This window comes from Thunnus albacares, chromosome 21 (assembly GCF_914725855.1).
Source record: "Thunnus albacares chromosome 21, fThuAlb1.1, whole genome shotgun sequence".
Classification (NCBI taxonomy): domain Eukaryota; kingdom Metazoa; phylum Chordata; class Actinopteri; order Scombriformes; family Scombridae; genus Thunnus; species Thunnus albacares.
Genome location: NC_058126.1, coordinates 25,135,055 through 25,152,122, shown reverse-complemented (window position 1 = coordinate 25,152,122; position 17,068 = coordinate 25,135,055). Strand labels below are relative to the sequence as shown.

The window sequence follows — 17,068 nt, the reverse complement described above, 5'->3', positions numbered from 1 at the left end:
CACAAACTTTCACCAAAGTATCAGTCTGACCCAAAAGTTACACTTTGTCAGACAACGTGTAGTTCTGTGAGTTGTGTCAGCGCATGTTTCTTGCATTAACATTTCATTGTTTTATGAAGACATCGACTAAACTCAAGTCTTTCCTGCTTTTTGACAGTTTTACTGTTTTAACTGCCAACAAACAGCCTTCCCATGGTTGTAAAACAGTTTAATCTCAATTTCCTGTAAATTTCACAACTTCAATATTGTTATTTTAAGTAGCTTTTCCAGTTGAGGGGTCAGTACTTTTTTTGTGGGAATGTTTTGTAGATAAATATCATCTACTGCATTAGCATCTGTATATATTATGCACCTGTGTATGTATTATTAATTGGCTATGACATTTTTCCCTTTCATAGAAAGATAACTGATATGTACTCTGCCTAAATGACAGAATAACATATATATTTTTGTCCACAGTCCCTGCTTAGAATTGAGTAGAAGGCCTCTGTTAAATAAAAATATCACTGTCTTCATTTATCAGGACATTTCTTACAGATTATCAGAACTAAGAAAACAGACTCAAGGTCTTTTGCTAAAGCCTGATTTTGCAATGAGTGTTTACCAGCTCAAAGCAAACATGAGCAGTTCCAACAGTTTTCAGCAGCTGAAAGCAGAAGTCAGTCGTGTTTCATTTACAGTTTTTCCAAAAATATATTGAGCATCTAGTTCAGTGGAAGCTTCATCAATCAGGGAGGTCAGGATGTAGGGACTGTTGTCAGATGATGAAGATATAGGGCCAGATAGGGTTAGAAAATACAGTCGATGATGTTGATGACTGGGTTTAGTACTACTGGAGCTTTCAGTCATATTGCATGCTCAGTTTGTTCAGTTGTTATGAAACTGCAGATGTTCAAATCTGCATTGTGAGGGTCAAAGTTCAAAATCTTTTCACAAGCTTTCAAAAGTCAAACTTTGAACTTCAACAGTTGATGTTGTTCTCCAAAGAAATAGACTAATTTACTGGATCAATCTGTCCTCAGACCTCGTATCAGGTTGTTTTTTGAACCTTTTGTGGTGCAGTTCAAACTGTCTGTTTTGTGTCGGTTGGTTGGCCGGTGTGAGAGCTGTCCATTGATCTGATTTGTGACTGAGACCCAGCTCTTGAAGTAGTCTTGAACTGGTTCCAAGGGTTCAGTTTAGTGTGAAAGCAGATCAGACCAACCACAGAACTGTGTGATGGTAGATATGTGAACTATTATTAAATCCATCTGCTGATTGAAGCTTATCTATGTAATTAATCAAGATTATTTTAGTAACCATGGTAACACTTGACTCATGTCAGCATGTGAGTGTAGGGAATAAGACACAGGAACATTCATTATAATGTATTGACTAACAGTTGTATCTCAGTGAGACGTGCAGCAGGAAAGAAAAGCCTCTTCTTCTTCTTCTTCTTCTTCTTCTTCTTTTTCTTCTTCTTTTTCTTCTTCTTCCCAGTAAGCAGAGAGACGGTTGATCTCACCATGCTTTCCATTAGTTTAAAAGCAATGATAGACTCAAGGTCTATATTTTACTAGATAATGCTGCTTTTATTCCAACTCAATCTTCATCAAAAGCCACTCTAACATTCAGCTTGGAATGGAGTGGACTCTGTGTATGTTTTTGTTTAATGTAGAGTTAAATAAAGACAGCTCACTTTTTCAATTCAATTAACTCGCTCCTTTTTTTGTTCCACGCAAAATTACACTATCTCTAAATTCCTCTTGAGCATCTATAGCAAATACTGATGAAGGTCTTTTGCTTTCATCTTGATTTAACTTCTAATTTCTCAGCAGCAGCAGTAGTCGGCAAACACAGGCGATTTGTACACCATTCAGTTAAGACCTGAGCTCGTATGGTTAGTGTGGGAGTTATGTGTTTGCACTGTTGAATCTATCATTACACATCATCAGCTGCGTGTGTATGTGTGAACATGGGTAACCACATGTTTATGTCTTATTGCTTCATCTGATTCATGCATGAGCAGAGAACGTCTGATGTGGTTTGTTATCAGGGGTTTTTGTGGGGGGGTTTTTTTGCAGCAACCTGTTAATGTTATCTTCACATGATTTTATCAAGGTATCCGCAGTGGATGAGAGTGTGTTACGGGTCTTAATCACAGGTTTCAGATTCATCACTCACATTTGATGAAGGCTTTCATGATGTATGAAGCAGCATAATGCTAAAAATGACCTGCTCATTTATAGAAAGAAAACAGAACTTCATCTTCATCAATCTCACACACATGCATTTTCCCAAGCAGTCAAATAGGTGCATGCTGAATACACTTTAAAGGTGCTCTGTAGTAAAAATATTGAAATGACGGTGCTCCAGTAGCCAATGGTTAAGGAGCATACTGCATACAGTAGCATCCGTGGTTTGATTGCAGCTGAGGACCTTTGTTAAACATCACACCTCTCTGTCTCTATGAGATTCAATTTGCATGTTAATAAAGGGTTAGCTGGCTCGGTATGTAGCAAATAAGCTAACAAACAAGCTAATAGGTTCGCTCACAATAAATACCAGTAACTTGGACAGCTTAAGACGTCGTAACTGAATTGCCCGTAGATAATCCTTTGTCATAGTAAGTGATGAAAACCAACCATGTAAATGATTTTAATTTCAACTTTTAGGGAGTGCTGCTGCCCGCATGGTTATAGCATCTTGAGTTCAGTAGTCAGTTCCCAGAGTTCCTTGCAGGATATTACTCACAGTTTATCAGACCAACAGAAGAAGCAGCAGAGCCACAAAACTTTAAACATAAAGCATAAACAACATAGAAACATTTGCTACTTTGAATTGTTGAGTATGACACTGTAGATCAGTGTACAGTCATACAGCTCTCAGCTTCCTGCCTCTTATGAGTCATGTTACTAAAAGTAAACTTTTGATCAGCTGCTGCTCTTAAACATAAATCAAACATTAAATCAAGCAGTGACAGATCTGAGAGGTTTCATGAATATGTATTTCATTAATTGCGGGTGATGAGGAAACTTAGGAGGAGGAAACATCAGATAGGTGGCATTGCAGCCAGGGGATTTTTTTATTTCTTTCTTTGATGTTGCCAAAAAATAGGACCTAAATCAATAACTTACACCTTTCTCCATCAAACTGCTGCTGTTATGACTGTGATTACTGCTGGCTGGATGATTGCAGTCTTATATGACAAGAGGAAGAGGAGGAGGATGTCAGTAGATCTAAATCTGTGTTTGGTTAGACCTGTTTTTAGATTTAAACATCACTCCTTTCACACCATGCACCACCTCACTAGTGCACTAACCATGATGTAAAAGTACAGACTTGAACAACACCAACATGTTGCTTTGTATTTCCAAAGTGTCATTTTAAAGTCAGGAAAAGCTCAATGATCATTTCCTTCTTAACAAAGCTTTTGTTGCTTTTGTGCTTTTGTTTGTACAATGGAAATACGACACAACGTGATTTTCTGTGTACTCACAACATCAGTCTGCCACGCTAGAAAAATGATTTCCTAACCATGAAATGCTGTCATTATCTCTCCGCTCAGGTATATGGCTCCAGAGGTGCTGGACGACTCCATAAACATGAAACATTTTGAGTCTTTCAAGCGAGCTGACATCTACGCCATGGGGCTGGTCTTCTGGGAGATAGCTAGCCGCTGCTCTATGGGAGGTGAGGATCAAACGAGAGGAGACGGAGGGGTAGCGAATCATCGGGCGAATGAAGCGGGAGGTTGAGAGATTAATGGAGGGAGTGATGAATGAATGGAGCAACGGTTAATTATGGAAATATATCTGCATGGATGGAGGGGAAGAAGCATGATCAGACAGATACATTTAGCATCTGGATGTAATTGAACTCCATATTTTTCTGTCAGGTATTCATGAGGACTACCAGCTGCCCTACTACGACCTGGTTCAGTCAGATCCATCAGTAGAGGAGATGAGGAAGGTGGTTTGCGAGCAGAAGCTTCGACCCAACATTCCCAACCGCTGGCAGAGCTGTGAGGTAGGACGCCGTGTCTGACTCTAGATGTCGGATGCTTTTACTCATTCTTTCCCCATAATGGAATCAAAGATGATGTTTTCACCGTCTGTGTATATGTCAGACATCTCCGACTGGTTTTCAGTCAAACTGTGCATCGTCTGCCACCTCATTATTCCACTTTGTCTGCAGTAGCTACTGACTAACTAGATGTCTGAAAATAATATGAAATGACATGATTAGCTACATTGTTTCACCAGAGTGAAAGTAAAACCACTTTTTTTTTTTATGTACCACAAAAACACACATTTCCATCATTCATTTAAAATGTAGATGTGGAAATGTTGTTGTTGTTGTTGTAGGCAGCCAGAGTTCTGTCTACTTCAGCCCAGCTCAGCCACTTGGTATCCAGCAGTAAGTCTGAACCTCGAGGCCCTGGAGTCTCACTCAATAACAATGTTCAGTCATATGATACACACACACACACACACACACACACACACACACACACACACACACACAGGCACTCTCATTCCCACACTCCCCAGAGAGGAAGCAACCACTCAGCTTGTGGGATAAGAGAGCATGTGTGTTGTATCAACTGCAGCCTCAAGTTTCAGTTTCAACCAGATCGTATGCACACACACACACACATGCACACACACACACATCCACACATGCACACACAACTTGTGTTTTTGGTTTGTTGATGTTTTTTCTGTGTTAGGAATCATTATAGTTGAGTTTGGGCTGACTGGGGTAAGTTTATCCCCCAGCGCTGTGTGGACAGGGACATGAAGTTTGGAGAGTGTCTGCAGGTCTTTTATTTTTTTTTGTTGTTTTAAAATGTAAACTCTTTAAACCATCATACTATTGTTTTGGTGGCATAGCAGTAACTGTACAATGTGTTTGCATTTAATTAGTGCTTTCTAGAAGCCATTTTTCAGGGCTTGAAGCACACACAGAGCATACACAGAGAGCCTATAATTGGCAGCTCCATTGTTCTCAGTGAAGATGAGATATGATACCTGCCACTAGTGGCAAAACCACCACCTGAGGTAAAACTAACAGTTGCACATTGCAAATCCAGATCCTGCAGATCCTCCCTTAAATGCATATGCAATGAGGAGAGAGATGCTTGTCACAGGCACTCACACACAGTCTCCAGGCTGCTGCATCTCTTTATAGATACAGCACATGTGTCACATCTGCACCTGAAAAACAGGCACCCTAAGAGTGTTAGCAGTAGGCTAATAGCTATGTTCTGTCTTTGAGGTGCCTGTGAATACTGAACCCATTCCTTCATATTAATCTCATTAGGTTATCACATTCAATACATTTGTCCACTTAAAGGACCAGTGTGTAAGATTTAATATTCATAAGCATGTTTTCATCGGTGTATAATCACCTGAAAATAAGAATTGTTACAATGAGTCCTTTATATCTACACAGGGAGCAGGTCTAACATGGAGCCTCCCATGTTGCACCACCATGTTTCTACAGTAGCCCAGAATGGACAATCCAAACACTGGCTCTAGAGAGGACCTTTCACATTTTTTACAAGTTTCACAGCCACCGTCAGTTCTCCTACACACTTGGAAGGGGAGGGGAGGGAGAGGGAGGTGTATTCAGTTGGTTGCGATCTGCAACCTCACTGCTAGATGCCACTTAATCCTACACACCAGTCCTTTATCATACATATTATTTATGCAGTTATGATGCTTCATTAGTTAAGATGCTGCAACGATTAGTCAATTAATCGAGTAGTTGCCAAGTATTCAATTAATCACCAACTCTTTTGGTAATTATTAATTGTTTTGAGTCATTTTTTAAGAAAAAAAAAAATCCAAATTCTGATTCCAGCCTCTGAAATGTGAATATTTTCTAGTTTCTTGAGTCTTTTATGACAGTAAACTGAATATCTTTGAGTAGTGGACTGTTGGTCAGGACAGTAGAAGACACTCGAGGACGTAACTTTGGGCTGTGAGAAACCGTGAATGAGATTTTTCACCATTTTCTGACATTTTATAGACCAAACAACTAACTGATGAATTGAGAAAGTAATTGCCAGATGAATCGATAATAACAATGATCATTAGTTGCAGTCCTGCAGTCAGGACATGGACAGTTCAATCTCAATCAGCTGCCTGAATGAATGTTTTGTTTAGAGATATGTGGATATGCTTACACCATCAATAGATATTAAGATGTTATTGTTTCATTGTAAGTTCTGTTAATTGGTGCACATAAATTACTGATTTGAGAACACAAATCAATAATTAATATGCTCACACATGTATTTTTTTCCCCACATGACAGCTGCCAGACTTTGCACAAATATCTCTTGAATTCCTGTGACTGTTGTGCCCTGTAGTGCTGGATATTTTGCAGGATAGTAGATGGAGTTTAGTTTGAGTCAGACTAGACCACATTGTCTCCACCACTCAGCTGTTCAAACTAGACTTCTTTATAAACGCAGACTCTCTTATAAGCAGCCAAGTCTGCTGCCCACACACACTTCATAAAGTCAGATAAAAATGGTAGAAGAGATCAAGATACTCAGACTCACATTCTGTTGTGTAGTTTGACCTCAGGTATTTGCAGCTTTGCCACATACTGTACTAGTCTGGCAGCATCCAGACATCTGTCATATTTATGACCTGGAAGGAAGAGTCTGTCCTTTTTTGGAGGTAAAATTCTTCCATTTAAAACACAAGGCTTATTTGTACCATAACAATGACTTATCCACACCTCTGCCCTAAAGAAGGTCTAGAGAAATTTCCCTCAGAATGTGGGCTAATAAGACCTTTCTGAGCCAAAGGCAGCATATTGATTTGGAAACTGCACATGTGGTTTGTTTTTCTGCCCAGCTTAGCAAAATCACTATCTCGTGTTTAAATGTTTGAATAATGGAGGCTTAATCTCACTGGCATCTGAAAAGAGAACTGACGTTCAGCTTTAGCTTTTCTTTTCACTAACTTTCAGATTTTCAATCTGTTTTTTTTTTTTTTTTTCTGTGGTGAAAATGTCCATGAAGGATAAACATCCAACACTTTGCTTAGAAATGATATAAAAAGATGTTCCATATCACGACAGATTATGTCATAATCATCTGATTCAGACAAGGTTTAACTGTGTCCAGTCAGTTGATGTGTACATCCAGATATTAGAGACTCTATCATCAGGTAAATCTCTGTATGTCAGTACTGTCTCCTTTCTGCTTTCACAGTTTGGACTGGCAGTAAACACAACAATGTCTATATGTCCTCACACACATTATACATAACAAATATAACAGAAAGAGTCACACATCTCACTCATTCTCACACAACAGTGAGTCATGATAAATCACAGACCGCACCAATAATACCCACTCAGACAAACATGTTTAGCACGTTAAAACTTGACAGTACTTGTAGATGCAAACAGAGGATGTGTTGGTAAATTCAATCTATTAGTAGTAAAAATGGGTGATGGAGAGTTCTGAACATCACCAAATTGAAGAGACACTGAATTTCATTTTCATTTTCATTCATCTTAATTGTTATTGTAGCAAAATGCATGTTGCTAAGAAAACAAGTGTGACCTTATAGAAAAGAAAAATGTCTTCAAGGGGCCATATTATGCACTTCCTTATTGTCAACATTGTCGTCGGATGTTGATGTTAAAAGTGGCCGACATGTCAAATAACAAGGTAAACGTATGCAGCAGTAGTCCCTGTGAGCAAAAAGCAGCAGCTTCAGATTGCTCTGAATGCTCGGTTTCCAACGATTTTTTCTACTTTCAGCCCGAGCTGACCTCAGTTTGTGATGGATTTCTGTATATGGTCATCTGTTACATGCACAACACACGAGTTAACTGCTCTGCTCTGGGAGTAGCCATGACTCCATTACACAGTACAGCAAAGTAAAATAAGTAGTTTACCTGTTGGAGGTGTGCTGGTTGTCTGCAGTTCTTCATAAAACATCTCACTGTGGTTGTTTTTGCTTGTACTAGTCCTCCCTGTGTTATTTCTAACTGATCTGCTGAACACATAGCTCCATATGTTGTTGTTTCGACTGGTTTTTAGTGCCGCTAATGAAGCTCCGCTAAGTCAGTGAGGAACACATTTTTACTTCCTGTAAATTCTTCACAATAAAAGTCTCCCATCAGTTAGTCATTTAAAAGCTTTTAATTGGAAGCAGTAAAGCAGGAAATGTTTGGTTTGCATTGACGGTAAAGTTACATGACTCTGATATGTAAAGCTGGTCTGGTCAGTCAGAACAGAGTGGGCTCATCGGGAGGAGGGCCTTTAAGAGACAGGAGCTAAAACAGAGTGTAAGAGTAACTGTGTATATTGAGGGGCTGCATAAAGGGCCAGTATAAGATAAATAGTTATTTGATCTTTGGATCATGCAGAGCTACTCTAGTGGAGTCCAAAAATAAAAATGTAGAGCTGAAATAAGCATAATAGGTCCTCTTGAACGAGTTACCAGACTTCAGCAGGGATTTACAATAAATATAATCAGTGCCTGCCATGTTAAATAATATGCTTCCAAGAATAGCATGTACTATATAATGTTGCAGTCTCGGTAAACTGTGTAACAATCTGCCATAACTCTCACAGCCAACTTGTACCAGGTACACTGTAAAGCAGAGTTTGACCTGATTGGGCCGTTAGTATTTTTTAATTAATTTAGTCACAGACAATCACAAAAAGGAACAAACCAATGTTATAACTTCTGCTAAGTGCTGGAGGATATTATTTTTTTTCTTCATATACATTACAATAACTAACACATATAAGAATATATATAGATAACCATATACAAGACATACTATCATACATAAATACACATAGAATTTTAAAAAAAGGTGCGTGCTGTAAAAGTAGAAACTGATGTGTTACACATACTGGAAACACAAGCATAATAACCATCTGATATGCTGTATGTGAGTCACATACACACAGTATATACACATAGTTACAGTGGAAAAACAAAATATGTTATATTTAGTTATTCTAAAATAATCATATGTAGTCATATGAATGTTGAAATCGTGAAGGTCATACTGTTGCACTTTCAAACCCTTTACAAACCCGCATTACAGGACTCAAGCACAGACACAAGCCTCTCAGATTAAGTTGCACCAAAAACCCAGCTGACACTGCATCTGACAGGTATACATGCTTACATAATGCTTGCACTACAGAAACGATTTGAACAAAAATGGTCAGAATTAGAGAACCATGTAAGAGGGTTGCTTACTGTTCCTGAATAATAGTAGGTTGCACTCATTCTGTTATTATCTCTCCTTATACTGTCCAGCTTCTTGTACAAATCAACACTAACCACTGAAAATGTTGGTGTATGAGGCTCTGTGGGATCTGAAGTAGGTCTATTTGAGAATCCTTGACATCAAATTTAAGACCCTCCAGAGTCAGAATCACTCATTAGAGTCAAGTCTTGTACAGTTGTTCCTCTGTGTTGCTGTTCAAAGTGTTTGGTTTAAGAGTGGCATTCCCAAGAGGGATTTTTTTTTTTTCAGTTGTCTCACCATTTTACCATTCAGCCTGTAAGTCAGATTGGCAGATAGAAGGTGCGTGCGTGCCTGCTTGTGTATGTGGCAGATTGCTTGTCTGTAGTAGTGTGAAGTTGGCACTAATCCACCCAATGAATGGAGGACTGGAATGTGTTGGCTGTCCTAATGAGCGCTGTAGGAAGTTCCACAGATCGAGCACCAGCATCTTACCAGACAGACGCTCGGAGAGACTGAGACACACACAGACATGTTGACTCATACATACCAGATGCTTCTTACAATCCGGCCAAGGGAGACATGAAGGAATCAGTGTAAACTCTGGAGGCGCTAACCCTATTTCAAACTTTGCACTGTCTAGCCGGACGTCACCACTTTAGAGAGGCAGGGGGAGAGACTTTCTAGATTCAACCCTATTTCCCAGAAAATACAAGATAAAAGGAAGCAGTGATTATGTGAGAAAAAGCTTTTAAAAGTAAGAAAACACAGGAGTGGTTCACTAAGTTACACAAGAAAAACTACAAATACATAGGAAGAGACTGGAAATTACAATGAAAAAGTAAAAGAAGAGACCAATTATAAAATTCAGTCAAATGCTTTAGAGAGAAGAAAAAAAAGAATGTTATGATGAGATCAAAAAACTGACTTTTTTTATATAGAGGATTATTTTGTATTCAGTTGAGCTGTGAGCAACCACAGCCATTCAAGCTGGTACAAATGTTTTTCTATAGGATTGCAAAGTCAAAGGTATTGTTTGGAAGATGGCTCTCTGCATTCTCCATTCCTCTCATGCTGCAATATTTGAAACAGATCTGCTGAATAGAGCAGAATATGCCCGTATCTTTTTGTGTAGGTACATTTCTAATACAGAATAACCTCGCTTATATTTATATAAGATTGATGTTAACGCAATGATAAGTACATTGCATTTTCTATATATCTGCCTCACAAAAGCTTCCTACTGTTTTGCTGTAGGAAAGCTGTAATGAGAATGAAATTTCAGACCTGGACTGCTACCAAGCAGGACAACACAGGTCCACATGGTTACTGACACACACATGTTGGAATAACTGATCAACTGTCTGATCAGGTGTAAGACCAACTTTTATTGTGATTTAACTGAAACTGATCCAGGCAGATTTCAGCAAGACATTTATGTAGAATAGCTAAATTAGAGAAATCATCAGGCTTTACAGATGCATAAAGATCAGTATTATTGGTGTAAAGATGCTGAAAGACAATCCGATAAGTAATGTGCCTTATAAGAAGCATTTGGATTTAAAATATAACAGGACCAAGGATAGAACCCTGAGGAACCCCACAGATTCTCCATCAGTCACTGGTCTTAATCAACAACACTATCTCATCTTTATTGCACTTAATAAGAATATAAACAGTCTGGAATTTAGCATAGCTCAACCCAAGAACAGAAATTGAAAATGCTAGACTCAACGCTCTCAACAACTCCACAGCTGTCATAATTGTACGTTGGACAGAAAAAAAAAGTGTATTTCCCAAGATGCCCCACTGTTCCAACATTATGTTGTAATGAAGTCATATTAATCCTGGTCTTCTCTTTCCTCTCTGCAGGCGTTGAGGGTGATGGCGAAGATAATGAGGGAGTGCTGGTATGCCAACGGTGCCGCCCGGCTCACTGCGCTCCGAATCAAGAAAACCCTGTCTCAGCTCAGCCAACAGGAGGGAATCAAGATGTAGACACAACTACCAAACACACACACCCACACACACCTCTGACTGACATCCATATCGTTAGCATTACAACATTATTATCTTCATTATTATTCATCGATTGTTCCTCCCCTTTGGTTTGGAAGGGAAGTGAAGACTTTTTATTCCCCTTGTGTTCTTTTTTTCTTATCCCAATTTCATTTGTTGACAAACTGATGAGTCCTGCATCTAAAACTGAAAAGCAGTGTGTGTACAGTATGTGTGTGTGTGTCACACTGGGCTCACAAACACACATGAATGGGTGGATAAAAAGGATAGATGGATGGATGGATCTGATGAGGGCTGGCTGTGCCTGAAGGGAATATCAGAGGCATTAAAGGAAGCCTTCACTCATTATCCTCCATCTTCCTGTACTCATTACACGAAGTCTCTCTGAAAGACCCATCGATGCAACCAGTGTCCATCTCAAGTCCCGCCTCCACCGCTCATCGCACACCCAACCAATAAGAGCTCAGACCTCATCAGGTAAACTAAAGACCAGACAGGCAGCTGGGAATCACCTAGGAGACCTCTGAGCTGCCTCACATCTTCATTATCATGCCCTCATTTGTATATTAGCATTTCATCCTTCACTTCAGTTAAGCTACTCTTCAGCAGGGCTGCAAGTCTTTCATTTCCATTTTTTGAATAATCTTTAATCAAGGAATATTCACATTTCCTCTGATTTAAAAACACAAAAAATGTGTAAAAAAAAAAAATAATAATCTAAATGTAACTTTTTGATGGATCTAGACAATATGTGCTGTCACATTAGGGCCATACAGAGACTTTTACAAATGTAACACAAACATACTGTACATTCTTTAATGAATGTAACTATGTGCACTGCTCCCACAACACTCATGTTATTAAGCTAATTGTTACAGGAGCTTGGCTTTACACTGATTGGCACAGCTGGCCCTTTCTAATCGCAGGAATTCATGAAAGCAAAAGAAATTCTCTGAATATTATCATAAGTATGTAAAGTAAAGAAAGGTGTGAGGAACACCTGATCATTACTGACTACTTAATGTTGAAATTCAAATACCACTGAAATATTTTACTTTGAAAAGCATTTACCTGGATGCATTTGAATCTTTTGAATTCAGTCGCTCATTTTTGGATCAAAACATTCAAGTCAAGTCCTAAAATTAAGTTGCTCAAAGTGAATTTTTGTTCAGATAAGCGACACTTAAAATCTTTATCTGATTTTTTTAACTTGAATCAAGTCTTTAAAATTGAAAAACTTGGAATAAAGAGTGAAATCAACCAGATAAATTCAGACAGAAGGTCATATATAATTGTTATTATATGCTTTAAATTCAGTCTTCTTTCAATTTCAGCACTCAGTAGTGGTTCAACTTTACATTTAGGAGTTATGTTGTGTATAAAATTGAAATTATGGCCTGTTTTGGCTTCCATATAGAGGAAGTGAATACAGCAGTTTAACATTGACTGCTGTAGAATGTATTTAATGGCAGCGAATGGAACAATTAACCTGTTTCTCTTTTGATTTTAACTCTTAAGAAATCACATTCAGTGTGTTTATAAAATATTCAGAAGATAAGAATTTTTTTCTTTGCTGTTGTTCTGCTGCTAGAAAAGACAGCATCAGTTCCTCTTAATCACCGAGCTAACAGTGATTCAACCATGATCAGTATTATTTCAGAGAGTAAAGATTATTCAACAAATGTAACCATTTTTCAATGTGAATTCATCACAGTTGGGTGCAGCCCTGCTCTTGAGTCATGTGACAGTAGCGCTGGGGACTGAAGCAAGGACCTGGGGGTTATGGGACGGTCTGTAAGCTACCCTGTGGGGTCCAGACAAAACGTTGGCTTCATCTGTTCTTCATCTAGTCGAGTTGTGAGCAGAATCTCTCATCTCTGCAACAATTTTGCACCTGTTTTTTTTTTTTTTTTTTTTTTTTTTTAAACTGTTGTTATTTCCCCGTCTCCCCTCGGTATTATCAGGGAGTCGGACAGGTCAGTTTAATTTATTATGGTTTTTTTTCTTTCTGGTGGCAGGGGATCTTTTTTGCAAAACTAAACTGGACATGATGACCTCATTCATTTTTGGTGAACATGCTGCAACATATGCAATATACAGTAGATAAATGTGTCTATTTTCTATACTCTGCTCTGCTAAACCACAAACAGCAAGAACAACAACACCAACAACAATCAGCTGCCACCATGCCTTCCAAGCCAGCTGTTACCGGAAAGTGCCAGTGCTTTAAAAACCCAACTCCTCTCATGTCGGCTGCTGTGGAGTGTTTTGTTTCTCGCATGTATGCAGCTCTGTGCGCGTGTGCGTGTGTGTGTGTGCGCGTGCGTGTGTGTGTGTGTGTCAGTCAGTCAGAGGAGGCCTGCAGGAGCCCTGCCGAGCATATAACAGCTTTTACTATGCACACCCAAGAAGTAGGGACGGAAAGCAAGAAGGGACACACCGCACGGCACAGCACCCACAATCCAGCCGACTCTGGTGCCATTTCGTCAAACCCCACCACCTGAACACCTGACCACCTCAGCAACAACTCATCGTACAGCTTGTCCTCCCAGTGGACTGAGTCTGGAAACTGAGCTTCAGCACCTCAAACTGTCTTTAGTTGGAAAAACCGTTGCCACAAAAGCTCATGGTGGCTTTCAAAAAGAGACACAAAGACTTGTAAGCATTACTGATGTTGCCCTATAAATGTAAAAGTTTGGATTTCTGATTTTTGTTATTTCACGTTTTGCGCAGCAGTGCAAATCAACCTTTCAAGCATTTTCTTCTCTGTAGGATAATCAACAAAAAAACAGTGAGGTACATTCATTTAAATATAGCAAACGGATATTTACTAAGCCATAGGTTTTCCAGGTTGTGTATTATTTTTTCTTCTTTTTTTTTTTTTGTTTTTTTTGTTTTGTTTTTTTTGTGGCGAGGTCTTTTTCTACTAGAATGTACATTTATGAAAAACAAAAGATGACGAAAAAATGCGTAAAATGGACAATTTTGTCATTTCAGCTTAGCAAGCCTTAAGGGACCAACGCATAAGAGCCAGGATCTGCTCTTATTTTCTTTTTTCCTTTTTTTTTTTTTTTTAAGAAAAAATATAAATATATACACATATATATATAAATATATATATAAGTGATGATATATATAAGTGATGATGATGATCTATCTAAAGGACAAAAAAAATATATACTGTATGTAGCACCTGATTTACCAGTTTGTTTCAGTCAAGTGTTTGTCCTGTTGCCAATATTGCCATACATCTAAACCCATCTGAACTTATTTTACAGATTTTTGCTTGTGTCTAAGTTCCATCGAAAGCACTTGTAATACACACAGGTCAGAAACAAATTTCTAAGTAGTTACAGTTCAAACACACATAGAGTTAAACAGTCAACATTTGATCCATCCAGTAAATATCTCCCAGACAAAGAAATCCCAGAGTCTCTTGATTGTTCAGCAATAAGTGCACTTCTGAACCACCGCAGGGTTTAACTGTGTGGCAATTTGGATGTCGGTGAGTCCGTCTGTCTCCATCGTTTTTTTTGTTATGGATACATAATGTATTGATGTGCTGCTACTTAGTTGTCCACCTTGCTTTCTGAGTCGAGGTGAGAGCTGCCGTTGGATGTAAATATCCTCAGATTGCCTAAATCTGATCATTCTGTGCCATGTTGCTCTGACGCAAATCAATGCCCTTCGACATTTGGTAGACGGTCCTCAGATTTGCTGATGTATGTGAAGAGTTGTTATCAGCCAGCATCCATGGAAGTGCAGGGTTCCACCCTCCCACTGCAGCAGCTGCCGGAGTCTTGATTTTAGAACGGAAAGGTGAAGCCTCCATGGACCATGGTTGAAAACCACTGTGCCAATCCATCACTGGGCATCCGAGGAGCTTGTTCTCAAGTCCACTTGATGCCCACACAAGATAAACCCATCTACTGTAAGCCCAAGTGTAGAGACGAGGGATAGGAGAACAAAGCAGTGATGTGTTTAGTTCTCCACAAACCCCCTGCTAAAGCCTTTATAGCAACTGATGATGTAATAATGTCAATATGCAAACTGGATTTCTAAATGCACCAATATGAAGCCTGTTATGTTTTTACATAATTCACAGATAATGGAATTTTACCTCCTCAAACAAACTAGTCGCTTTATAAATCCTGCTCATTTTTTGCTTCAAGTGATTGAATTTTAAAGTAAGCAGCAGCAACAAAGACATCAAATGCCTCAAAAATTGAAAGCAAACAAAAAAAAATAATAATTTGAGCTTGACATTGGAAACAGAAAGTGACACAACAATCTCAGCTCAAGGTCCGCTTACTTGCTCCTTCTGAGTTTTCAACCTTATCACACAGTCTTCATCAGAAGATAAAGTTATCTCTGTTTAATCAGCCAGAAAGACCATAAGCAGACCTTTAGTTAGAGATTGTTTTGTCTGTTTGAAAGAAACAAGTGTTAAGACATTCTTAGCTTTTAATGAAAGCTTTTAGACCTTGAGAATTACTCGTCTCTTTCTTTATTGATGCTGTTGCATTTTTAAAGAACATGACAAAAGCTGCATTTAGTTGGCTAAAGTATAATAGAAATATTTCACCAGCAATATCTCATAGCTTTTTAAAATATACAAAAAAAACCCCACCAAGGTGAGATCCATTTTCATGAAATTACATACTCAGTTGCTACAGAGCTTGTTCAGCAATTCCCTCATCGTCCTTTTAAGAAAATTGAGTTACCTAACTTAACTCTCAAGTTTGTCAAAAATACAGACAGTTTGATGTGATGTTCCCACCCGTGTAGTTCCACTGTTCAGAGTTGTCCTCGTGAATGAAGTATCTTAAATATGTAGAAACGGTCGACAGTGGCAGAAGTGACATATTTAAGCCTTGTAAATATCTCGTTGACTAAACAAAAAAGCAGATGAAAGCTATCCTGATATTTGAAGAAAGTAAAGTGGATATTGCTGCTATATGAAATTCAAAAAGGATGACAAACTATGCTGAATTAAATGTTAAATGTGTACAAAAGTGGTCAAGCTAGGAGGGCCAACTGGGGCTTGCCAGGGAAGACCAGGGCCAAGGATTTCTCTTTCTAAGCCATGTGGGTTTTTGGGGGAGGGGAGGGGTTGGGGCAGGATGGGGGGATTGGTGGTGGTGGTGGTGGTGGTGCAGGAAACTCTAAATTTCAAAATATCAAAGTATCCCTTTAAGTAAGCCCTGGCTAGCCCTGCTGGGCCTTTGGGTGGGATTGAGACTGTAAAGTATGTGTATTCCATTAGCAATGTCATTCTCTGGGACAATAGCAACAACAAAAGCTCAACTCAACAGCACCTCTGGTATGCCTCTACTAGGACAACCTTCTTTCTGTCTTAAAGTCACCAGCAGCCTTGTACTTTTCTTTTCAAAACCCAAGATGACTTAACTGTAAAAAGACATTTTTTTTTGCACCCAGCTATTCCTCTCTTGAGGTCTTTATACAGCAACCTTTCTGTCCTTGATTCTATCTTGCCTTTTTCTCTTGTCATTCCATGTTCTCTAATCGACTTACAGATATCTCCTAGCTACAAGGGCCACGCTTCACTGCAGCCGGTTCCCAGGCTTCACAGCTCCATACCGGGAGTAACAACTCACATTCATCCCTACCTTCTTTTTATTCCTCTAAACTCAAGATCGTAAGGCTGGGGGCATGCTTGAAATGAACCAGTTTGTACGAAGCGTCATTCAAAAACAAACCTGGAACACCTTCGGGGCAGTCTCTCCTCGAAGGCGTTCTTGGTATTGCACAACAAAAAGTGAGGGAAGTCCTCTGACGGCCGTTTGGAACAGCCATAAACCTTCTG

The 17,068-nt window shown here is 39.0% G+C and overlaps 1 protein-coding gene across 2 annotated transcripts in view; it reads left to right on the top strand.

The window, feature by feature from the left end:
* tgfbr1b (transforming growth factor, beta receptor 1 b) overlaps nucleotides 1–13,834 on the top strand; it is a 77,823-nt gene extending 63,989 nt beyond the window's left edge. For both annotated transcript variants that reach the window (XM_044340054.1, XM_044340053.1), the window contains exons 7-9: nucleotides 3,548–3,672; nucleotides 3,878–4,008; nucleotides 11,095–13,834. In XM_044340054.1, the coding sequence (XP_044195989.1) occupies nucleotides 3,548–3,672; nucleotides 3,878–4,008; nucleotides 11,095–11,220 (382 nt within the window). In that variant the 3' untranslated portion in view covers nucleotides 11,221–13,834. The remainder of the gene's footprint in view (nucleotides 1–3,547; nucleotides 3,673–3,877; nucleotides 4,009–11,094) is intronic.
* Nucleotides 13,835–17,068: the final 3,234 nt, after the last annotated feature.